The sequence below is a fragment of the Budorcas taxicolor genome, chromosome 18 (genome assembly GCF_023091745.1).
Source record: "Budorcas taxicolor isolate Tak-1 chromosome 18, Takin1.1, whole genome shotgun sequence".
Taxonomy (NCBI): Eukaryota; Metazoa; Chordata; class Mammalia; order Artiodactyla; family Bovidae; genus Budorcas; species Budorcas taxicolor.
The window spans coordinates 38021613-38045859 of record NC_068927.1 but is presented as its reverse complement, the minus strand read 5'-3'; the positions used below and the strand labels follow the sequence as shown (position 1 = coordinate 38045859).

The 24247-nt window shown below is 40.6% G+C and overlaps 1 protein-coding gene across 3 annotated transcripts; it reads left to right on the top strand.

The window, feature by feature from the left end:
* Positions 1–566: 566 nt before the first annotated feature.
* Positions 567–23513, top strand: TERF2 (telomeric repeat binding factor 2). Of its 3 annotated transcripts, none has more exons than XM_052656057.1 (10): positions 567–945; positions 1066–1161; positions 1821–1951; positions 11901–11987; positions 13268–13414; positions 13864–13973; positions 15202–15594; positions 19791–19876; positions 21493–21533; positions 21982–23512. In XM_052656057.1, exons 1-10 carry the CDS (start codon positions 567–569, stop codon positions 22138–22140), a joined length of 1629 nt encoding a protein of 542 aa, XP_052512017.1. In that variant the 3' UTR covers positions 22141–23512. The 3 variants fall into 3 exon arrangements, with proteins under 3 accessions (XP_052512017.1, XP_052512016.1, XP_052512015.1); XM_052656056.1 differs by having other exon boundaries at positions 21490–21533; positions 21982–23510; XM_052656055.1 differs by having other exon boundaries at positions 567–1161; positions 21490–21533; positions 21982–23513.
* The last annotated feature ends 734 nt before the right edge of the window (positions 23514–24247 follow it).

Here is a 24247-nt window from a genome sequence, read left to right as displayed (position 1 = left end):
TCAATCTCTCTTTTCATGTGGGATGTTACTAGTAATAGCTGATTTAAATTTAAACCTTTTATTTTTTCTAATTGTTCCATATGTGCTTTTATGATTTTAAAAAATTGTCTTAGAAAAAAAGAAAAAAAAAGAAAATTTTAAAAAAGAAAAGAAAAAAATTTTTAAGATTATATGTCTTACGTGTTTAGAGATTTCTGGGGTGCCGACCATATTCTATTTCTTGACCCCTGATGGATTAACACTGGCCTTTTGCTTTACTTGTTAAAACGTAAACTTTAGAATAAAGTTTCCTCCCTGCACATTACATTTCACGATTTTAAAAATGCTTAATAAGATGCACGCATTTTTCAATAGTTTACACATAGCCCCGCGTCTCTAACGTTCCGTAATTTCGGAGTTGACAACCGCAAACCATGGAGTGTATCCGTCATGGCAACGTAGACTTCAACTCCCAGCAGGCATTGCAGCCAGCACACTGGGATCTACGGGGTCCGAGAGGGAGGCTGGGAGCCTCCGGTTCTTTCCCTCCCAGAAGCCCGCGGGCGGCTCGGAACGCCGTCCGTATCATGGCCGCGGGAGCCGGGACGGCGGGCTCCGCTTCCGGCCCGGGCGTCGTGCGTGACCCAGCGGCGTCACAGTCGAGGAAGCGTCCCGGCAGGGAGGGCGGGGAGGGCGCGCGGCGATCAGACGCGATGGCGGGAGGAGGCGGGAGCAGCGACAGCAGCGGGCGGGCGGGCGGCAGGCGGGCGTCCCGTAGTGGCGGGCGGGCTCGGCGGGGGCGCCACGCGCCGGGGCTTGGGGGCGCCGCAGAGCGCGGCGCGGGGGAGGCGCGGCTGGAGGAGGCGGTCAACCGCTGGGTGCTCAAGTTCTACTTCCACGAGGCGCTGCGGGCCTTTCGGGGTAGCCGGTACGGGGACTTCAGGCAGATCCGGGACATCATGCAGGGTGAGGGCCGGCCCTGGGGAAGGAGGCTGGGGGCTCCTGGGAAGGGGATCTGTGCACACTCCCCCCGCCCCCACGTGTCGCGGCTGGGGGTCGCCGAGTCAACGATGTCTTCTTTCCCAGCTTTGCTTGTCAGGCCCTTGGGGAAGGAGCATACCGTGTCTCGGCTGCTGCGGGTTATGCAGTGTCTGTCGCGCATTGAAGAAGGGGAAAATTTAGGTATGGCTATTTTTTTATGTTCTTCTCTTAGCTTACTTATTTAGGGTTACATTGTTTTCAAACTTACATCCTGAAGGATTCGGGGTTAAGGTGGGCTCTTCTGTTTCAGTCACGGTGGTCTTTTTCCTTCTAGGACGAGTTTATTCTCTGGCTCTACTTTTCTCCACTTAGTATTCTCTTGGCTGCTTTTTTGTGTTTATTTCCTCCCACCTGTTTCTTGCTCGCCCCAACTTTGTTGCTATCTAAATTGAATTATGTGAAGATGGACATTTTTCCTCCATAGTAGAGTGTTTTTAAAGTATGAGCACCTTTTTTTTTTCTTTTCCTAAATTGATCTTGACAGCTGTTTAGCAAAATAATCTATAGTTTCTGACTGTTTGTATCTGATTCTGATATTTAAGATGCATATGCATGTGTTAAAAAAACCATTTTTTACCTGTCCTGGAAATTACTGAAGGTCACTTGAAATTCAAGGATTTGAATTTGGACCCTTAACATGTTTGTAAGCCTGTAGCCAGGATATCAACAAATTAAATGCAAGTCTTACTATATTTGGATTTTTTCTTTTATATGTGTGTATATATATATATATATATATATGGGCATAATTCTGCTCTTTAGAAAATAGGTTAAAGTAAAAACTGTGCTTTTTGTCCTAGACTGTTCCTTTGATATGGAAGCTGAGCTCACACCACTGGAATCAGCTATCAATGTGCTGGAGATGATTAAAACGGAATTTACACTGACAGAGGCAGTGATCGAATCCAGTAGAAAACTGGTCAAGGAGGCTGTAAGGCTCTATTTTTAATTTCTTTCTTCTTTTAACAAAGATCAGAGTTCTTTGAGGAATCAGTGCTTATCTTTCCTGTGTGGAGTGGAGGACAGACAGGGATGGAGAGAGAGCAAGTGAGCATACGGAAAACACATTAACACACACACATAGGTGTTACTTCATCAGGTGACGTTTCTTCCTAGCCCAGTCTTGGAAGGGACTGTTGAGGCACGTGCTCAGCTTTTGTGATTTTTGTAACTCTTCCTTGTGGCCCTGACAGGAGGGGCCACAGTACACAGGAAGTGGGCTGGCATTGAAGAATGGCATTTGGGAGGTTGTGCCATTCAGAGCAGCATGTTGAAAGTGCTAAAAGTAACTGGCTTAGGATTTGGTCACCCTTGTTTATTATAGACTGAGGAGAAGAGCTGGTGCCTTGGAAAATGTGGGACTGCATTGTGCTCTTTCATGCAATTACTGAGAGGCTTAGGGAACATTCCTTTTGAGCAGACAGAATCAGAGATGCTGAGATAATCAGCCAGTTAGAAAAATAGTAATGGTAGGAGGCTGACGCAGGCAGCGTTCTTGACAAGAAAAAAGCTTGTAGAGTGTCTAGGAATTTGGGACTGGAACTATGTCATGGTTCAGGTAGCTTTTAAGTAGTGGAACTTATTTATATTTAAAATATTGAAGTGGCCATGGAAACCAGTCAGAAAAGCTTTTTCTTCTCCAATAACTAAGGCTGGGGCTGTGGAAGCAGATGCAGAGATGGGGACTGAACAATAGCTCAGCATTGTCTTGGTGGTGAAAGTAAGGAAATTGGTAAGAAAAGATAAGAGCACCTCCTAAAAGGATGAGATCTCAAGAGCAGAGAGGTAGGAGATAAAACCTTGCTTAGCAAAGACTTTTGGACCCTTGGCTGTGTGCTGGGTACTCAGACACCATGTTAAAAAAAAAAGTTAAAAAACTGTGTGGGATGCCGATATTTTATTTATTCAGGTAAGGACCTTGGGGCAGGATCTACGTTTGGTCTTGCAAAGAATGCTGAGAAAATTCCCATTCCAAGGAGGAATGATTACAAGAATAGATTTTTAGTATCGGTGAGTCAGGTTTGTGGCGGAGATAAAATGCCAGAAAAGACATTAGCAAAGGAGGAGAAGTCCATGCCTACTTGGAAAATAGCTTAAGGATCTTTTGAATGGGAAGAAACGGTGCTAGTTCAGGGTAATTCATGTAACTACTCTTAAGTGGCCAGCTGATTCAGAAATGCAACTCTTTCAGAACCCAAGGGTTATAGTTCTGACTTCTGGAAGAGCCTGTGGGCTTTCATCTTCAGCTGCATGTTTATTATTTAAGTTCATAGATCTCTTGTTTGGAGGCTTCTTTAGGAAAAATTTGTTAGCAAAATCTAGATTCCCTTAAAACAGTCAACCATTTTCTTATGTTGACTCCCTTCTGCTTTTTCATTTTCCACCAGGTGCCAGATCTCTCCTTACTGTATTACTCTTACTGCTGTGTAACAAAGTAAGCCAAAACTTTAGGAGGTTAAAACAATATATACTGTCTCTCAGTTTCCAAGGGTCAGGAATCTGGTAGTGATTTAGCTGTGCTTCTAACTGGAGGTCTCTCATGAGATTATAGTCAAGCTGCCTGCCACGGTTACAGCTATCTGAGTTTTGACTCAGCCGGGGCTGATGAGTCCGCTTCTGTGCTCACTCCATTGGTTGTTAGCAGGACTCACTTTCTTGCTGGCTGTTGGCTTGAAGACTTCAGGTCCTTGTCTCTCCTTAGGGCTACTTAGAGCATAGTAGCTTGCTTCCCCTAGAGCAGTAGTGATGGAAGAGAAGAGAAAGCTGTAGTCTTTTAAAACTAATCTCAGAAGTGACTTACCACTTCTGCCATATGCTCTTGTTCACATAGATCTGACCAGCTGGATTAGTGTATGGAATGGGACTATGCAAGAGGTGGGGATCACTGGGAGCCATCTTAGAGGCTGGCTACCACAGTAATATCCAAGTTATTAAATGATGATGTATCACTTGTCTCTTCAATTTATTTATTTATTTATTTAATTTCTTATTTAGTCATAGAATCTGTTAATGGTCATCTTTAGGAAAATATCTTGAAATGCCTATGCTCACTGAGGCTTTTTGTTGCATTTTTAAGCTTTGTAAAGTATCACTGTAATTTATCTTAAAGTTTATTAAATTTATTTTTTAAAGTTTATCAAATAAGTTATTTGTTAAGTTTGAACTTCTCCATGCATGGTCCAGGGATCTTTGCAGGTCTTTGGGACCCTTTCAGGGTTCAAAACTATCTTCATAATAATGCCAAAATGTTAATTGAGGTTTTCAGCGCACTGACATTTACACTGATGATGCAAAAGCAGTGATGGGTAAAATTTCTGGTGTCACAGCATGACCAAAGCAATAATAAAATGTATTAGTAGTCATTGTATTCTTCATTGGCACATGCTTACAGTTTTAAAAAAAAAAAGCCAGTTTCAGTTAATGTCTTTGATGAAGCAGTAAAAATTAGTTTTATTAAGCCTAATTAATTTTATTAATATACCTAAGAATGTCTGATGAAGCAGTAAAAATTATAATTTTATTAAGCTTTGAACAAAATGTTTTTTCAATATTTCATGACAAAATAGGAAATTTTCCTGTAGCATTTCTATTGCATACCAAAACATGATGGTTTTCTTCAGGAAAAGTACTTGTGTGATTGGGCTGCATGCTGACCTAGCTGCTTTTATAATGGAACACAGTTTTTGAAATAATTGACAAATTTTGGTTTTTTGGATGTGGTAATCTGGTAGTCATTTTCTTGAGAGAGCAGAGTGAACTTGTCATGTCAATGAAAACAATTGGTAGCATGTGTTGCCAGAGATAAAATTCAAGCTTTTCAGGTGAAAATTAGAATTTTGGAAAACCTACATTCATATGCTGGCTATCTTTCTAATACTTAATTCTGAGATGATTGATAGTAATATTAAAAACTGTGATTTTGAAAATATTTTTAATGAATGTATCAAACACATGGAAGATCATAGCTCAGTAAACCAGCATCTTCCAAATGACCAATGAATTGTATTGCAAAATCATTCAAGGGTAATAGATCCATTAAAAGTGCAAGCTAGACTATCACATTTTAATATAATAATGATGAAAAGTTCACTTGCCAAAGTTTGGTGCAGAGTCAAAGAAAAAAATCCACATTTTCTAAAAGAGCTCTTAAAATAATCCTCCCTTTTTCAACTTTGTGTGAGGCTGGAATTTTTTAATATCCTTCAACCAAAACAACGTACCACAACAGAATGAATACAGAAGCAGAATACCATCTTTCTTCTATTAAGCCAGATATTAAGGAGATTTGCAAAAATGTAAAACAATGCCACCCTTCTCATTAAACTTTTGTCTTAAAAAATAAGTAGTTTTCATAAAGATATGTTATTTATATTAACCTGTAATGTTTATTGTTATTTTTCAATGAATGAATAAATATCTTGAATTTTTATGTTTTATATTTCTAATAACAGTAAATATCAATGGGTATAACCCATGTAAACAAAAGTTCTTTGGGGGTCCTCATTAACATTTAACAGTATAAAGAATCCTGAGACCAAAAGTTTGAGAACTGCTTCTGTAAGCTGATGATGATATTGAGACTGTGTTGGTTTTCTTTTTATAACTGAAAGAGGCCTCAGGTTTTTGTGAACATGGGAGAATAACATACATGGCATGTCCTTGGGGAAGCGTTTATGTGTTGCTTTTGCTGCGCATCTTTGGTAATAGCGCCTTGATTTTCTTTGTGGGGGAACTTACCCCATTTGAGGGACTGGTGCATCTCACACTGTCTTATAATTTTAATTTCTTGAAACAGAAAGGTTTGTCAAGGCTTTCTCAGCATTCGTGCTTCCTTAACATCCAGATTTCTTTCTGAGTTTGCTTCTTTAGCCTTTCACTTCTGCAAGTTTGGTTTTTTCTTCTTAGGTCCTTTCTGGCATTTCCTCCAACATAAACCTATCTCAGCTATACTGAAATCTGTGCTTGGAATTTTGCTTTTGTTTAAGTTAGCCAGAGACCATTGCTGTTGCTTACATGGTAAGAACCTTAACATATACATAAGAGAAGAAATTATCCTTATCTCTGACAACTTCCAAGTTTTTAAAAAGCAAAGTTTCATATCTTAAAAAAAAAACAGCAAACGAAAACTTCCTGGGAATCAAATTAATGCATAGTTTTTTAAAAGCTCATAGTACAAACTTTGAAGGTAGGCTTTCAATTTAGATTTGAAAGCATTCACATTTCCTTTCTTGTTTCACAATTTAAACACAGTTGGGCCTGTATTCCAGTTCTAGGGAAGATAGATAAGCATACTCTTCTCTTTCTTAATGCAAGTATAAATCTTGGACAGAATGAATGGAGCAGCTATCTGAGAACACAGAAATGTAAAGGGCAGTAAGCAAATGGAGAAGACCAGAGTATGAAGGTCTACCAAACTGCTGATGGGTAGATAACCATTTTTCCCCTTTCTAGTATCACCAGGCCTGGACTTGAAGAATTCTGAAACCTGGAAGTACATTCCAGGTGTGAACAGAAATAACTCCAAGAGAGGCTCTCTCTGGTCTTAAGAGCAGGAAAGGGGGCTGGCTAAGGGTCAGAGAGGGTGGAAGAAATCTCAGGGGGTTTTTTCTTCCTTTTTCCCTCCTCCTCTATCCTAGCACCCAGGCAGTATTACACTGGTGGCAGCAGTGACATAGTAATGATTACAGTGGCAGGAGGGCAGTCACCTAAAACCAAACGAAAAGAACCTTTTTTCTTTAGTAGTGGAGCTGTAATTCCCAGAACTTGAAATGGATTCCACTTTTTTTGTCTATTCTGATGCTTAGTCCTGGATGCAGATACAGTTAGTATGTGGCAGAATGGGAAACTAAAGCCCAGGAATGCAAGGCTGGTTCAATATTTGAAAATCAGCGAATGTACTTTACCCTGCTCGTCCAAAGAAAGAATCATATGATCATATCAATTGAAGCAGAAAAAGCATTTGACAAGATTTAACGTTAGTTCATGGTACAAACACAGACCAAACTAGGAACAGAAGGAAACTTACTCAACCTGACAAAAGGCATCTACAAAAAACCTACAGGGAACATCATAGTTAATGGTGAAGAACGGAATGCTTTGACCCTAAGATCCAAAATGAGGGAAAGCTGTCTGTTCTCACTTACATTCTACATCATACTAGAAGACCTAGCCAGTGCAGTGAAGTCAAGAAAAATAACAGATTGGAAAAGAAGGAATAAAACTGTCCCTTTTTTCAGATCACATGGCTATCCATATAGAAAATTCCATGGAATATATCAAAAAGCTATATAATAAATAGTTTAGCCAGACTGCAGGATATATGATCAACACACAAAATCAGTGAAATGCTAGCAGTGAAATGAAATTATCAAAACAGTATCATTTATAATAGTTCCAAAGAAGAAAAATACTTAGGTATAAATCTAATAATAAAACATGTAGGTGGGACTTCCCTTGTGTTCATTGGTTAAGAATCTGCCTGCCAATGCAGGAGACATGGTTTGATCTGGGTCCAGGAAGATCCCACATGCCACATGCCAACTAAACCCACCTGCCACAACTGCTGAAGCCTGCACGCCCTAGAGCCCATGTTCTGCAACCGGAGAAGCCACCGCAAGGAGAAGCCTGAACACTGCAACCAGACGGCAGTCCCCGCTCACAACAGCCAAAGAAAGCCCATGCACAGCAACGAAGACCCAGCCAGCCAAAAAAAAAAAAAAAAAAGTAGGATCTGTATGTGGAAAAATTGCAAAATGCTAATGAAGAAATCACAACCTAGTAAATGGAAAGAAATACCCTGTTTGTGCATTAGAAGACCTAATATAGTTTAAGATGTCAATTCTCTCCAACAGATCTATGGATTTACTATAATTCTAATCACAGCCTCTGCAGGATTTTCTGTTAGATACAGACTGATTCTAGAAGACATATGGTAAGGTTAAAAAAAAACAAAAACACTAAAATCACGACAGTTCTGTAAAAGAAGAACAAAGCTAGAGGACTCACACCCAATGTTAAGAATTACTATAAAGCTACAGTATTCATGACTATAGATAGATGAGTGGAACAGAAGATAGAGCCCAGAAACAGACCCATTCAAACGTGACTGATTAATTTTTAACAAAAAAATGTGAAGGTGAACTTCCCTGGTGGTCCAGTGGCTGGGACTCTGCACTCCCAATGCAGGGGGCCTGGGTTCCATCCCTGGTCAGAGAAGTGGATCCCACATTCTGCAACTAAAAGATCCTGCATGCCACAGCTAAGGCCTGATGCAGCCAAATAAATATATAGTTTTTTAATGTGAAGGTATTTTAGTGGAAAAAGGATAGTCTTCAATAAATGGAAATTAAAACAACTGGATGTCCATATGCAAAAATAAATGAACCTTGACCTAAAACTCATACAAAAATTTGATTCAAAGTGGATCATAATCTAAATGTTAAGCAATAAAACTTTTAGAAGAAAACATAAAAAAAAAAACCAACTATGTCTTGGACTTAAGGTAAAAAGCTTCTAGATAAGACACTAAAAGCATGCTCCATAAGAGCAAGAAGTAGACCTTCATCAAAATTGAAACTTGAGAAAAACACTGTTCAGAGAATGAAAAGACAAGCTATAGAGTGGGAGAAAATATTTGCACATCACATATCTGACAAAGAATTTGTATCCAAGATATCTAAAGACCTTTCAAAATGAACAAGAAAACAAACACCCCAAAGAAAACAACTCAAGAGAATATACTGTTGGCAAATAACATTAAAAGAGGCTCACCATTTATTCATTGGGGAAATTCTGGCACATACCAATTAGAATGGCTAAACTTTAAAACTCCTCTAACACTAATACATGTGAGTGTGAATATGGAGCAACTGGAATCTTCATACATTGCTGATGGGGATGCAGAAAGGTATCTCAAGGGCATTATTATAGGGAAAGACATAAGGGAAAGACACAGGTCTCAAGGGCATTACACTAAGGGGAAGAAGCCAGACTCAAGGCTATATCCTTTAAAAATTAAGCTGAGTGACTCCATTTATATAATGCCATTTATATGACATTCTGAAGAGATGAAACGGTGAAAAGATGAGGGGTTAGGGGTGGGGAGGAGGTTAACTACAGAGTGCAGCAGAAGGGAGGTTTACTGGATCCGTGGCTCTCTGGGATCATTGTGGTGGCTGCAGGAGTTGACACGTGTTAGAACAGAATGCCCAAAAAGAGTTAAAACATAATAGGACCTCAATGATTTATAAAAAGTAAAACCTTTGTATTCTTCAAGAAAGTAAGTATAGTCTTAGTATAGTTTTTCTGCTGATAATAATATAAAAGTGAATATGATGGTCTGATTAAAATGAAAAGACTTACCTCATCCCCTCCCTGGCAGCAGGAACTTAGTGTTGTCACAGCTCTTCAGAAGCATGTGACACCAGGTTCCTTTGCCCTATATGGTTGTGCTCAGCCTGTTGAGGACAGAAGCACCAGAAATTTGTATTTTCTGAATTCCCTTGCTAGTCATTTTTCCTTTGGTCTGTACATATCTCCTTAAACTCTTCCCTGTGAAGAACTGAAAATATCTGGGACCAGTTTTCCTTCCCTTTTTTTGTGTGTGTGAGGTATGTTTCTTTGACACTATTTATTTTTTTGACACTGTATTTAAATTAGCTACTTTATCCTATTAGATAACTCCAGGTGGTACCAATTTTTTCCTGGCTTTCCTCATTTAAAAAAAATGTGCACATATGTTTTTAAATATCCTTTTTAATTTTCAATCACTGTTATTTGCCCACTGTGTGTGTGCTCTCGGAACATAGAACATAGGTTTCTTGACTGAAGGACTCTCCTTTTCCTCTGTGCCTGAGGAGACCTTCTCATTCTACGTGGAACTTTGTCCTGTTTTCTTTGCTGCTTGTGGAGTTAGCCCCCTGGGGTTTATAGTATGAAAGGCTGTGCTGGTTCTCCTACAGAATTGGCCTGAGTTCCACTAGTGGAACTCATCAGCAAGTCCCTCCCCCCACACTACCCCCCAGTATATCCTCCTCTCATTCCCCCATTACATCAAACTTGTGCATCCCAAAAGAACAAAACCAACTGTTCCAGGGGTCTGCTGTCCATTTTGCCTTTCCATAGGAGGCCCTATTCAGATTGAGTAAATGGTCTGTAATCCAGTAGATCAGATTCTGCTATATCAGCTGTCTTTTTTTATTCCAATGTAATACTGAATTAGTGGAGGTGATGGAATTCCAGTTGAGCTAGTTCAGATCCTAAAACATGATGCTGTGAAAGTGCTGCCCTCAATATGCCAGTAAATTTGGAAAACTCAACAGTGGCCACAGGACTGGAAAAGGTCAGTTTTCATTCCAATCCCAAAGAGAGTCAATGCCACAGAATGCTCAAACTACTGCATAATTGCACTCATCTCACACGCTAGTAAAGTAATGCTCAAAATTCTCCAAGCCAGGCTTCAGCAATACGTGAACTTCCAAATGTTCAAGCTGGTTTTAGAAAAGGCAGAGGAACCAGATATCAAATTGCCAACATTTGCTGGATCATCGAAAAAGCAAGAGAGTTCCAGAAAAACATCTATTTCTGCTTTATTGACTATGCCAAAGCCTTGGACTATGTGGATCACAATAAACTATGGAAAATTCTGAAAGAGATGGGAATACCAGACCACCTGACCTGCCTCTTGAGAAATCTGTATGCAGGTCAGGAAGCAACAGTTAGAACTGGACAGGGAACAACAGACTGGTTCCAAATAGGAAAAGGAGTACGTCAAGGCTGTATATTGTCACCCTGCTTATTTAACTTCTATGCAGAGTACATCATGAGAAACGCTGGGCTGGAGGAAGCACAAGCTGGAATCAAGATTGCCAGGATAAATAATCAATAACCTCAGATATGCAGATGATACCACCTTTATGGCAGAAAGTGAAGAAGAACTAAAGAGCCTCTTGATGAAAGTGAAAAAGGACAGTGAAAAAGTTGGCTTAAAGCTCAACATTCAGAAAACAGATCATGGCATCTGGTCCCATCACTTTATGGCAGTAGATGGGAAAACAGTGGAAACAGTGTCAGACTTTATTTTTTGGAGCTCCAAAATCACTGCAGATGGTGACTGCAGCCGTGAAATAAAAAGACGCTTACTGCTTGGAAGGAAAGTTATGACCAATATAGACAGCATATTAAAAAGCAGAGACATTACTTTGCCAACAAAGGTCCATCTAGTCAAGGCTATGGTTTTTCCAGTGGTCACGTATGGATGTGAGAGTTGGACTGTAAAGAAATCTGAGCCCCGAAGAATTGATGCTTTTGAACTGTGGTGTTGGAGACGACTCTTGAGAGTTCCTTGGGCTGCAAGGAGGTCCAACCAATCCATTCTAAAGATCAGTCCTGAGTGTTCATTGGATGGACAGATGTTAAAACTCCAATACTTTGGCCACCTGATGTGAAGAGCTGACTCATTTGAAAAGACCCTGATGCTGGGAAAGATTGAGGACAAGAGGAGAAGGGGACAACAGAGGATGAGATGGTTGGCTGGAATCACTGACTCAATGGACATGGGTTTGGGTAGACTCTGGGAGTTGGTGATGGACAGGGAGGCCTGGTGTGCTGTGGTCCATGGGGTCACAGAGTAGGACACAATTAAGCGACTGAACTGAACTGAATACTGAAAATCTAGTACGTTACACACTGTAGTACCTTACACAGTTGTTCATATGGTTGAAAAATAATTGTTTTTTATACAGGAATTTGATAGAATGTGGAAAATTGCTTGGGTATATAAGACTCAGTTTTACTTTTCAGTAGAGCTTATTTTGATATTTGATATTTGGATTATATCCTTCGTTATTACAACAGTTAAAAAAATTTTCCCCCTTTTTTAGGCAGTCATTATTTGTATCAAAAACAAAGAATTTGAAAAGGCTTCAAAAATTTTGAAAAAACATATGTCCAAGGACCCTACAACTCAGGTAAATTTGCTATAATTTTGCTTCCATTACCTATATCCACCTCATTGCTTTTTATGGGGAAACAGGGAAAGGGTTCTCTGTCAGGAATGTTAATATTTAGTACCTTGAACATGTCTTTGATATCTAGGATAATTTACTGTTAGAAGGCTCTTCAGAAATTTGAAAAATTTACAGAAATCATTTACTTGACCATTTCTACCCAGTGTGTGACAAAACTAGTGATCAGCACCGGCACTAACACATCTGACTTTATTTACATAAATGCTGATCCTGCAGACTTGAGACTCTGCCTTACTGAGGACTCAACGCCTCTGTTTTCTGGTGTCAAAAACTCTGCTGGTACCCTGCTCTTTTTTTTATATATAAATATAAATTTTATTTTTGAAAAGTTAATATATATGTATATAATACAACATTCATAAATATAACAAAATAGCTTAGTGAAAATTCTCTCATCTCTGACTTGGCTATCTCATTCCTCTCCTTAGAGGGAACCAATGCTTTTTTGTCCTTAAGAGATTCTGTGCATATGCAGGCAAATAAGTGTGCATGTGTGTATGTACAGACATACACATATATCCAGTCTTCCTGGTCTTCCCGTATACGTATGTGAGCGTATTCTACACACTAACTTCACCATTAAATTGCTATTTTCACTTAATGTATCTTGGAGATCTTTTTATATTAGTACATAGGGAGCTTTTCATCTGTTTTGGTTTTGTTTTTTGAAAGTTTAAAAATCTTTATATGTAAAAGTAGAAAGATACTTTAGATCCTAAGTTCTTCTTCTTTTTTTTTTCCCTTTTGTATAGCTACATAGTAACCAACCGTGACTGGTCAGTAATTTTTGACCTGTTCTACACTGTGGTGGAGAAAGCAATGGCCCCCCACTCCAGAACTCTTGCCTGGAAAATCCCATGGACGGAGGAGCCTGGTGGGCTGTAGTCCATGGGGTCGCTAAGAGTCAGACATGACTGAGCGACTTCACTTTCACTTTTCACTTTCATGCATTGGAGAAGGAAATGGCAACCCACTCCAGTGTTCTTGCCTGGAGAATCCCAGGGACGGGGGAGCCTGGTGGGCTGCCATCTGTGGGGTCGCACAGTCGGACACGACTGAAGCGACTTAGCAGCAGCAGCACACGGTGGTAGGCTTGCTTTTCCCCCAGTGCTATTCATTGACAGCACTGAGAAAGTTCTGATAGTGTTGTCTTAACTCATCACTGAAATCTTTACTGGAGTTTTCCTTTCTCATGTTTCAACTATTGGTCCTTTGTGTAGAAGCTGAGAAATGACCTCCTAAACATTATCCGTGAAAAGAACCTGGCCCACCCTGTGATCCAGAACTTCTCCTATGAGACCTTCCAGCAGAAGATGCTGCGCTTCCTGGAGAGTCACCTGGATGACGCAGAGCCCTACCTCCTCACGGTGGGGCTTGGAAACATTGGTCATCCTAAGTTTTAAAGAGAACCAAAAGTCTGGCTTTTGCATGTGACCCCAAAGGTCTATGTAGGATTCAGAAACTAGATTAGGGGTGAGATTGAAAGGACAGAAGAGGAGACACAAAGTAAAATCACTTAGTTTGTTGTCCAAAATAACTGTTTGGAATTCTTGCAACATCAAGATCCTTTTAGCACCACTCAGGTTGAGTTCTCCTTTAGTATAGAAAACTATGAGCCATTGTGTGGGGAAGGAAAGAAGATAGAAATTTGAGACAATTCTTTAAGTTCTCTCCCTTTTTATATCCTCGTGTAGTCTATGCCTAAATTGGGTTTGTAAGTGAAACGTGCTTGCATATTGAATATGTTCATGGTAAAAGCAGAGAGTTAATGAAATTCTGTGACTTCCTCTTCTTGATTATATTTTTCCTTTCTCAGATGGCCAGAAAGGCTTTGAAATCGGAGTCCTCCGCCTCAGCCACAGTGAAAGAACCACAACCTCAGCCAGCACCAGAGCCTGTGGAAAAGCCACTCAGAGAACCTGCCAGGTAAGAGGGATGCACTTTTGTGATGTTGGGATGAAACACAGCGGAAGCATAGTTATCATCTTAGAGCAGAGTCAGTCAGTTATTCCTGGTGATTTGACCTCCTAACGTGTTACTGGGCTACTCAAGGAAGGCACTGTGGGTTTCACAGAGCACACCCTGGGAAAATGGGAATATTGAAAACAGGATGTTAGGTCTTTGGCAGAAGTTCCCAACTGGCTATTTATTCCTCAAAGGCTCTTTCCTTCTGTTGCTCTGTCTTTGCCTCAGTACTTCCCTGTCGATACTTTATCTCTTAATACCGTGTTCAGACTTGTGAACCAGATTCCTGAGACCAGTTAACAAAGCAGAGATCTCTTTGAGGGGCCTGTAGGAGATGTAAAGGAGCAAAGTGGATCCAGGATAATACAGTGGAGAGCACAACCCAAAGAAAGCATGCTTTCCAGCTTTGTGTGATTGTTGCAAAAAATATTTTTGAGATTTCCCAATTTTTGAATGTTGGTGGTTAGCCCAATTAAGGGGAAAGAAGAAAAGGTTAGACAAGACACATCTCCCAGCTAGGACTGGCATGCAGGCTGCCAGTTTGCCTTTTCCTTACAGTGTTTACTTAAAACATACTAGCTATTCCAAATGCTCGATGAACTTTATTTTGAAAAGGCAGTTTCTCATTGTTCCAAGACTGGCACGCCTCTCACTGAGAATTCTCAAGATCCCATTTATAAGTGTATTGTAGGAGAAACGGCAGAATTGAGACCACTCTTTAACTAGTCTCATGTGAGGGTTGGACTGGGACAGCTGGAAGTAGAGTTTAGACTTGAAGGTGAGATTGCTGGATTATCAGTTGGTCACCCAGATGGACTTGTAGCTGTTAGACATTCTGCAGAGCTCTTGGATTAAAGGAGAGCATCACTTTAGTCCATGCAGAGTAATGGGTTAGCACACCCGCTGAAGAAGTCTCTGGAGGGACTATCATTGGCCCTTGTTCCTTTCAGGTTCTCTTGAAGTTTAAGCGCCATAATTCAGTTTACATATCATATTTAAAACCTCTGCTTAACACTTATAAATGGAAGTTCTTGTAAATAAAGGCTGTATCACACACTTTATCTTTTTTTAAATGAAGAGTTCTCAACTTGAGTCTATAATGTGAAGCTTCACAGTTTGAAAAAGTTGTGGCTGCTTGGATGGGCCTCAGCGGTGGTGAAACTGATTTTTGTGTTTGTGTTGTTTGTAGGCAGCTACAGAGCACACCAACCACCATTGGGATTAGGACTCTGAAAGCAGCTTTCAAGACTCTGTCCAGTGCACAAGATTCTGAGGCAGCCTTCTCAAAACTGGACCAGAAGGATATGGTCTTTCCTAATAAAGTGTGCCCGCCATCACCAGCCCTCAAAAACAAGAGAACAAGAAAAGATGATAATGAAAGTTCTGTCCCCGCTGAGGGTGAGGGTGGCTCTGAACTGCAGCCCAAGACCAAGCGCATGACAATAAGCAGACTGGTTTTGGAGGAGGACAGCCAGAGTACTGAGCCGAGCTCAGGCCTCGACTCTTCCCAGGAGGTCACACCGGCATCACCATCCAAGCCCACTGTCCTCAACCAACCCCTCCCTGGGGAGAAGAATCCCAAGTATGAAGACCTTCTTTGTAGAAGTTTGGGGGCTGGTTGGTGGTCCTGGTTAGGCCTGGTATTGCTTCCGTGAATGAAGTAACTTTCAGCTACGTTATTCACCACCAAGGCTTGCTCAGACTGCTAGAGTGTGACTCAGGGTGGGGAGGGACAACATAGCCATTCTGCCAGTTCTGAAGCCCTGTGCTGGGCTTCCAGGCATTGCACTAGGTGGGAGTGGAAGGGTGTCAGAGCCTCCTACTCACCACTGCTTCCACTTTTAGCGAACTGCTGAGTGCCTTGACTACTAAATAGTAGTCTTCTTACAAGAAGTTTGTTTGAATCGGGCCACATTATACTCTGATCCTTAAAAGAGATTTATGAATATTTATAGTTTTGCACGTTCAATGGACATTTGAAACTTGGCAAATTCAGGAAATACTAATCTCTCACATTCTGCTAGGCTCTGTGGGGCAGTGGTTAGAGTGCTTTCATTTCGCTCCACTTCATGACCCCAACCTGGCTTTCGGTTTTGCTACCTTTGTGCCCTCTTGTGGATCTTTCCTTTAGGCTGACTGGTTGCTTGCTCCCCAACCCTGTTTCTGTCACTGTGCTCCTCTTGCTGCCTCTCATTCCCCATGTTTGGACTACCATTCCTCCATCGCTTGTCAGAATCCCATCTGTCTTTCAAAGGGAAGAAAAGCGATGTTAACTAAATACTTTCTGTGGGCCAAGCACTTTCATTTATCTTAATATCTACACTCACTCTTGAGTGATTTATTTAGCCCCATTTTATCAGTGAGGAAGGTTCAGAAATGTACTAACTTACCTGAAGTCATAGAACTATAAAGTGGCAAAATTGGGCTTTGGGATTTTTAAATCCTAGTTAGTCTTGACACAAAAACCCATATAGATACACCATGTACACCAAGCTGCCTCACCTCCATAAATTTCCCCTGGTCACCCTGCTGTAAGTGACGACCTCACTGATCTCCTAAGGGCACTGCCATCTCTACTTCTGCACTCTGTTGTAGTTGTTTGGGGACCTATGCCCCAGCATGCTTGTGCTAGGTACTGTGTGGGGCTGTGGCATCTGATAAGTGATTTATACTTGGGCACAGTTCTGCACTATATACCACTATCTGCATTTGGAAGTGAGTCAGTCATTGGCTGGGCAAGCTGAATAACACACAATTATTCTCATTTGATACCTGATCTCTGCCTCTCACAGCAATTCTATGAAGTATAGGTGTTGCTCCCATGAACAGATGAGGAAACTGGAAAGGGTATGATTACAGTGGCTTTATAAATGGAAGAATCTGTCAAGGGTATGAGGTATGATGGGTACTCTAAAGCAGAGGTTGGCAAATTATGGCCTCTTGGCTAAGTACACCTGTTGCCTGTTTTTGTAAATAAAGTTTTATTGGAACAGCCACACTTATGAATTACGTATTGTCTGTGGCTGCTACCTTGAGTTGAGTAGTTGCAACAAAGTAAGGCCTGGAAAGCTTAAGATACTATATGCACTTTACAGAAAAAAGGGATTCCCTGACTCTGGTTCTAGAAGAAGCTTAGGTGAGGTGCCCTGGGAGCTGCAGGGAAGAAGAGCTGGCCTGGGCAGCAGAGTTGTGGGCGGGCAGCCTTGCAGAGGGGCTAGCCTTGGAGAATGAGTAGGAAGTCATCCAGCATATTGGGAGCTGTGGGCTTCTGGGCAGTGGGAACCTCTTACAGCTCAAGAAAGCCTGATATGCTCCGGAAACTGTCATGCAGTCTGTATGGCAGGAGAATACAGTGCACAGAGAGGATGAAGGGAGAAAGGTCTGGAAGGTAGACAGGCCAGATTTTAGCTCTTTTTACGTTCTATCAGGCAGAGGTTCTCAAGTGGGGCTTCACATCAGTTACCTGCAGTGCTGGGTTCCTGACTACTGAATGAGAAGGGACAGGGAGTGCTCTCTAATCTGCTTTGCTAACTGTGCCCCAGATAAATCTAATACACCTAATCTGAAAGCCTCTGAGCAGACATCACTGACAGCTTTTGTACCGACACTGAGGGAAAGGAGAGGAGGGTGGTGGAGCCTGCTGCCTGGTGAGCAGTCAGGACCAAGGGGAGGCTGAGCCAGTGGAATTGGAGGCGCGGAAGGCAAGTCTGTCATCTTGATGGGGCCACGACTACTAGGCTTTCATATCCCTCATGGCACATGGCACAGAACTAGTGCTTAAGAGGTATTTTATTAACCAAACAAAGCAACAGTTCTTGGTTCTTGGAATTTAAGGGGACACCAGCAAAACTTCTATAAAAGGGTAAGAAAGGAAACATTTTAGCCTTTGTGGGCCACTTGTGTCTGTTGCATATTATTTTGTTTTTTTACCACCCTTTGAAAAATATAAAAACCATTCTTAGTTCAAGGGCTGTACAAAAACCAGCAGCCACAGGCTGTAGTCTGCCAACCCTCTGAGACCAGTAAGTTGTTCTAACTTCACCACTTAGGAGCGCAGTGAGCCAGGAGTCTGCACAGCCAGCTAGCAGTCAAGATGAGAACCAGGTCTGAGCCCCTTCTACAACATGATAAGTTAGGAAATACTGAAACATTTATACATGTAATAAATGCTGAGTTCAGAGGAGGCACAGAAAGTTAACAAAGTGATCTGCAAAGACAGTCTACAGGAAGACTGACCAGCCACTTAGGTGAAAGTGACGGACCTAGAGGTCAAAACCAGTTTTATCCCAGGACTTGGATAAATTGATGAAAAACTTAAAACTCTGATCCTGACTTTTATTTACGAGTAGTACTTAACATAGCTAACATCTTGAGATAGATAAACCTCATGTAATTTTTACTTTGTCTCAAATCAGTTATTCTTAGAAATATCCTTTTGGAGGTTATGATCTAATTTAAAAACAAAGAAGAGAGTCCACTATTTGTCTGTCACTTGTTAAGTAACTGTATAGAAAACTTATGAAGTTTTTTCAAGTATATGCATTTATTAAGCAAACTGCTTTCATTACTCATTTGAAAAATACCCAGACAGGCTCTGCAACCAAATTTCTTAGTGGGGAAGAAGACCGCAGTTTATCTGTGCTCTCTTGTCAGGCTTTTCAGGTGATTCTGATCTATATAAATTCTTCAAAACTTAGTTCAGATACTTTCCATGTTTGTTTTGTAAAGGATGTTACAATTCTCATGTTATAATCTGTGCTATGTTCGGTAAGGCTGAATATAATTTTCATTTATTTAGCAACTTGGATTTTGGATTATGTTTTAGTTTTGGAACTGTTCTTGGTTGCAACTAGGTACTAAAAATTTCATGTTCACAGGGAGGATTCTTGTTTGCTTACTACTGTAATCTTTGATAGTATAATTCCTTTATGGCTCTTTGATAATCCAATTGTTAGGTTAGTTAATATCTCTCCAGCTTCTGTTAGGGTATGTGTTACGGTGCAAGTTGTTTAGGGTAGACAATGAGGATAATGGTTTCTGATGTCAAGGTGCTTACAGTTACAGGTATGTCGTGAAATGGTTGTGTAGTACAGTGACAGCAGAGGAGCAAGGGATTTTTGTATGTGTTGGGCAGTCTTCATTGAGAATGATGGCCTTGAAAGACTTCACTTGGCAGGGAAGGGAATCCCAAGCAGAAAGAAGAGTAAACAGAGGCAGGAAAGCAGAGCTCATAGGAGGAAGGAGGGCGAGGCTGTCCTGTTTGAGTGGGTGTGTGGGTGGTGTGGCTCTGATGTTGGTGGGGAGAGGAGGAACTGATGAGAAATTGATGGGCCAGACTGGATGATCTTGGCTCCCCTATATGGCCATTTAGTCTTAACTGTTTACACAGTGAGAAGCATCACTGAATAGAGGAGGGATCTGTAAGTTTAGGATGACTGTTCTGGTGGCTTCGGAAGGAGAATGGGCTGGAGGAGAGAGATTCCAATTAAGAGGCTAGTATGATACTGGTGAAAAGTACTGGACCGTGGGCTTGGGCTTGAGGAATGGGGAGGAAAAGGAGAACACTCCAGGGATAGGAACAGAGCATCTCTATGACAGAGGGGAAGGAATTTGCAGCTTCTAGGTTAGAATAACACTGAAATCTTTATGAATCCAAACCAACCAAACTAAAAGGCCCAGGAAAATGAACAGGTTGTTGAAAGCGGATGGTGATGTATTCAGTGCTGAGTTTGGGATGATTTTGTTTTACACCTTGTCCTCTCATTGATTTTACCTCAGAGTACCCAAAGGCAAGTGGAACAGCTCTAACGGGGTTGAAGAAAAAGAGACTTGGGTGGAAGAGGACGAACTGTTTCAAGTTCAGGGTAAGCCAGAAGGTTCTCACTGGTCTCTCTCCTTGACACTTGCTGAAGTACAGATGCATGCTACTGTCAACAATGTTCCAGAAACTGCTTGTCTCCAAAACAGAAAAAAGTTTAAAAGTTCCACATAGTGATTCATGAGCAATCAGTTTTATGTCTTTTCCCATTAAAGAATGGAGACTATCAAAGCAACATTTTACAGTTAAAATTCCTGGTTTGGTTTAATAAATCCTATATTTAATGGTAGTTGATATTCTTCCCAAAGGAAGAAGTGGTCATTCCCTACATTTCTTATTTAACTAAATAGTCTCTTACCAGTTTCTGTATAATAAATGTTTTTTTCCAAGATGAGAAATGTTACTTTCCCTTAATGAATACTAAGCTTCATAGCATTTGCATTAGGATCCCCCGGCCACCACATACTTTGCACTCTAATGAAAATATCTACATGCTAAACCTTAGTCTTGCAGATGCTGAAGACTTTTGTAACACAGCAGCAACCAGTAATCTTTTGCTGGTCTCAAAGGTTTTGTCCTTAAGAATTACCTTTTGTTGGCAAAATCAAGATTACACAGAAGATGGGAGAAATAATGATGAATAAAAGTGGCATTAAATATGTTTAAAAACAGGATATAAAAGTTCTAGAAAACATCCACTTCTGATGCAGTCCAGATCTGTCAGTTTCAGAAATCTGCTTCTACTATATATAGTAGGAAATACTTCATAATTTAAATAATCTGCTCCTGTAAGTACCCCTTCTTCTGTCACCCTCCCTCATTCTTTAGGAAGCATTCCTGGGACAGCGATGTCTGCTAAGGCAGACCCTGCAGCAGGTTCCACGTTTATGCAACTTTGCCTTACGCAGCTTTTTAACTGGCTCTTGTTGGCTTGAGATGGCATGTCCATTACACTTGTATACCCTCCTGTAGCCCTCTGGTCCTTTAAAAAATTATCTTGGTCCTTGTTTTATGAAGCCTGACCTATATCCATAATGATGAAAAGGTAGAATCTGAGTTGATCTCACATGGTCTATTGGAGTGGGAAGCAATAATTATTACCCCATTCTTTTTGTTTGAGGAATTGAGCCAAATTTTACTTACATCTGATATTTTGAAAATTAAAAAATAATAAACTGGGTTATTTCAAAGCAGTGGTTAACAATGAGTTAACAAATTATATATATATATACACACACACACTCATAGGTCTATGTATATGCACGAATACATGAATATATTACATTCACACATATATATGTATGTGTATATTAGGAGTATATAGATATATTAATATATATATTAGGATTTTAAATACCACAGTTCCTCAGTTAAGTTTAGAAAATGATATTGGTTTTACTAAAGAGCCTGAAATCCTGACTGTTTACTGAATGCCTGTTTGTGAAGTATTTGCTTTGTACAGATTCTCATGGACTGAAGTGATTGGTATCTTTCAAGCAAAGGACAAAAACAAATTATCCTTTAGTGATATCCTTTATTCTCTCAAAGTCTGTAAAATCTGAATCAAGTTTTCCCTTTGGGGATGTTCTGTGTCTTTATCTTGTGGGTTGTACTGAGAAAGGTGAGCTCTGACGTGAGTCTGCTTCTAATGTTTTCCAGCAGCACCAGATGAAGAGAGTGCAACCAATACAACAAAAAAGCAGGTAATTGTTTTAACCTGTCTTTTCTAATGTTTTCTGGTTGTAGGGGTAGAAGAGAGGTAAAATAGGTACCCACATTTCACAGACATAGACTACCCATGCACCTGGTAAAAAATTTTATTTGTAGTTTTCAGATAATCCAAACTAAAGTAATAATTACTCTCTGGAAGAAAAATCTAGGTCAGAAATCATGGTTTCCCAACCATGAACAATGCCATGTTTAAAGTTCTGAATGCAGAAATGATTATTAGTTGAGGACAAAACAGTAAGACACTGAGAATTAGTAAATGTTCAAATCCATGGTGTTAATTTATAATCTGTATCATGTTTAAAGAGTATAAATCCTTCCTTTGGGTTCAGATTATTCTCCTAGACCTCTTCACTGAATGAAAATGTAAGTGGAGAGAACAGGTGTTGATAAATCCTTTGTTTCTCTCTTTTCTCCTTGCAGAAGTGGACTGTAGAGGAAAGTGAGTGGGTCAAGGCTGGAGTGCAGAAGTATGGAGAAGGAAACTGGGCTGCCATTTCTAAAAACTACCCATTTGTTAACCGAACAGCTGTGATGATTAAGGATCGCTGGCGGACCATGAAAAGACTTGGCATGAACTGAAACAGGCTTTCATTTCCACAGAATTCACAGGAGCATGGTTCCTAATAATAGCCCCTGGTAGTCTGCTGTTTCTTTCAGAAGCTGGGCTGGGATGAGAATTTTGGGCATCCTCCTCTCATGTGGGGGAGGTCCCAGTTCCACTTCATCACAGTTGGAGATCATGGAGCTGAGAAACAAAGCCAAGTCCACCCCATGTCCTTGGCAGAGATGACAGGCACATAGCTTGTACAGTGCCAGAATACCATTAGTATTTCCCTTCTTTAGTGGTTTGCTTGAATTTAAATCCCTGGTAATCAGTAGAACCTTCTCCTAGGAAATGGTGGAGTCTGTTAGGAGCCACTTTCGACTCCATGACCTGTTAAAACCAGCAACATGAGCATTATTTGGAGTGAACTTCTTCCAGGTAAAGCTTTGGCCTTCTGATGCAAATGCAAAGGAACTTCAACTGTCGTGAGCCCAGGTTGATGAGAGACCAGTCCTGGTGGAATCAGAGTCCCTTTAAACATTGTTCAGCCAATTGTGACATCGACACCTAGAAACGTGACTGCCTTGGCATTTGCTCTATTTGCTGGCCTCCGTAGGCAGGTTTAACCTCCACTTCTCACGTGGTTGAACCAGTGTGTTTTTTGGTAAAATGGTGATTGTAGATAAGCTTAGCCCCTGTCCCCATCCACTCTTCCCAATTCCCTTCTTTATGCTGGACTTTTAAAGCTTAAAAAAATCCTGATTAAGTATAAATGCCTAATTCCATTCTTTGTGAAATGGTTGCTTCCGCCTGGTTCCCTAATTGTGCTGTGTTAGTGTCTTGCACTGGAATTCAACATTCCCTTCTCCTTTTGTACTGTGTTGTGCTTGCTGTCTCTCAGATCCTTAAAGACTGTCTTTTTAGCAAAAAAATAATTTCAGTAAAGTGTTTTCTGTAATCTTTTTTTAAAATGAGAACTAATTATTGTCCATAACTTGTAGCATTCATTAAAGTCTTGCTTCTCTCAAATTTAAGTAGCTGTTTAATTGCAGCTGAAAAAACAGAGATAGCAAAATGCTGAACAAGCTTTGGTAAAACCTGCTGTTTGTGTTAAGAAACTAATGTCAAACTGTATTGAATGTTCTAATCCTTAGAAGCTGTGCCATACAGACATGTGGAAGTTCTTCTTAATCTGTCTCATTTCTTCATATACCATACCTCTGAGGACAAAAGAATTTCCTTTTGTCCATTTCTTTTGACAAAGCAAATGTTAAAAGTTTAAAAATTCATCTTGCAGTTAAAATTTGGAAACTTTGTACAGCTTTATTACCTATTACTACATGTTTAGGGGTTTGGTACTGCTGTTTTTCTAACAGTTAACCCCAAATTAAACTAGTAAGAAGGTGAGAACTTGGTCTCCACTTGATGTGGTGGTAGCTAGTCGTGGTCTCCCTCCAAACCAAGCTTTAAGATCCAGTAGCTTCTTTATTTTCAACTCTCACGTTGTTAGATGTGACACTGGGATATACTTAAGGAAGCAAAATATTCCAGTAAGTGTTTCTCCAATTTGAGAAGTGCATAGATCCACTAGCCACCCCCCCACCCCTTTTAATATAACTTCAATGTTATTTTTTACTGTAATGTTATGGAATGTGTACGGAAAAAATTCTGCCTATAGTTTTATGGAACCAGACCACTTACCATGAACTGATGAGACTGTTTCGGTGGCCCTGTCACTGCTTACCACATATTGGTGGGCAGTGTTAGGATTGGGGCAGTGGTGGGACTCCAGTGGGGGTGCCGGCGTCATTGTGTGTCACGGGGAAATGATCCCAGTGTCTCCTACCTTCCCCTTAGCGACACTGCAGCCACTGTGCCTCCAGATTGCTGTGATGTCATCTGGCATTTGCTGGAACTGAACACAGTTATGAAGTACGTTCTTCATAACAGCACATACTTGGTGACAGTTAAAAGTATCACCACTCGGATTCATCATGATGCATTCTGAAGCGATACTTGATTAGAAGGTACTCATGCTTAAGTTGATGGCTGAGAGAAAAACATGTAGACTCTGTCAGAACTCAGAGACTGACAGACACACTGTCCTGAGGGGTCAGAATGTGAGGCCTACTCAGGGCCTCA

Bases quoted from the DNA above. Each gene is read 5' to 3' on its own strand.
- TERF2 (XM_052656055.1), top strand. From the start codon at position 567: ATGGCCGCGGGAGCCGGGACGGCGGGCTCCGCTTCCGGCCCGGGCGTC. The intron at 11,988-13,267 runs GTAAATTTGCTA...TCCTTTGTGTAG, and splicing joins CCAAGGACCCTACAACTCAG to AAGCTGAGAAATGACCTCCT. The intron at 13,415-13,863 runs GTGGGGCTTGGA...TTCCTTTCTCAG, and splicing joins CAGAGCCCTACCTCCTCACG to ATGGCCAGAAAGGCTTTGAA.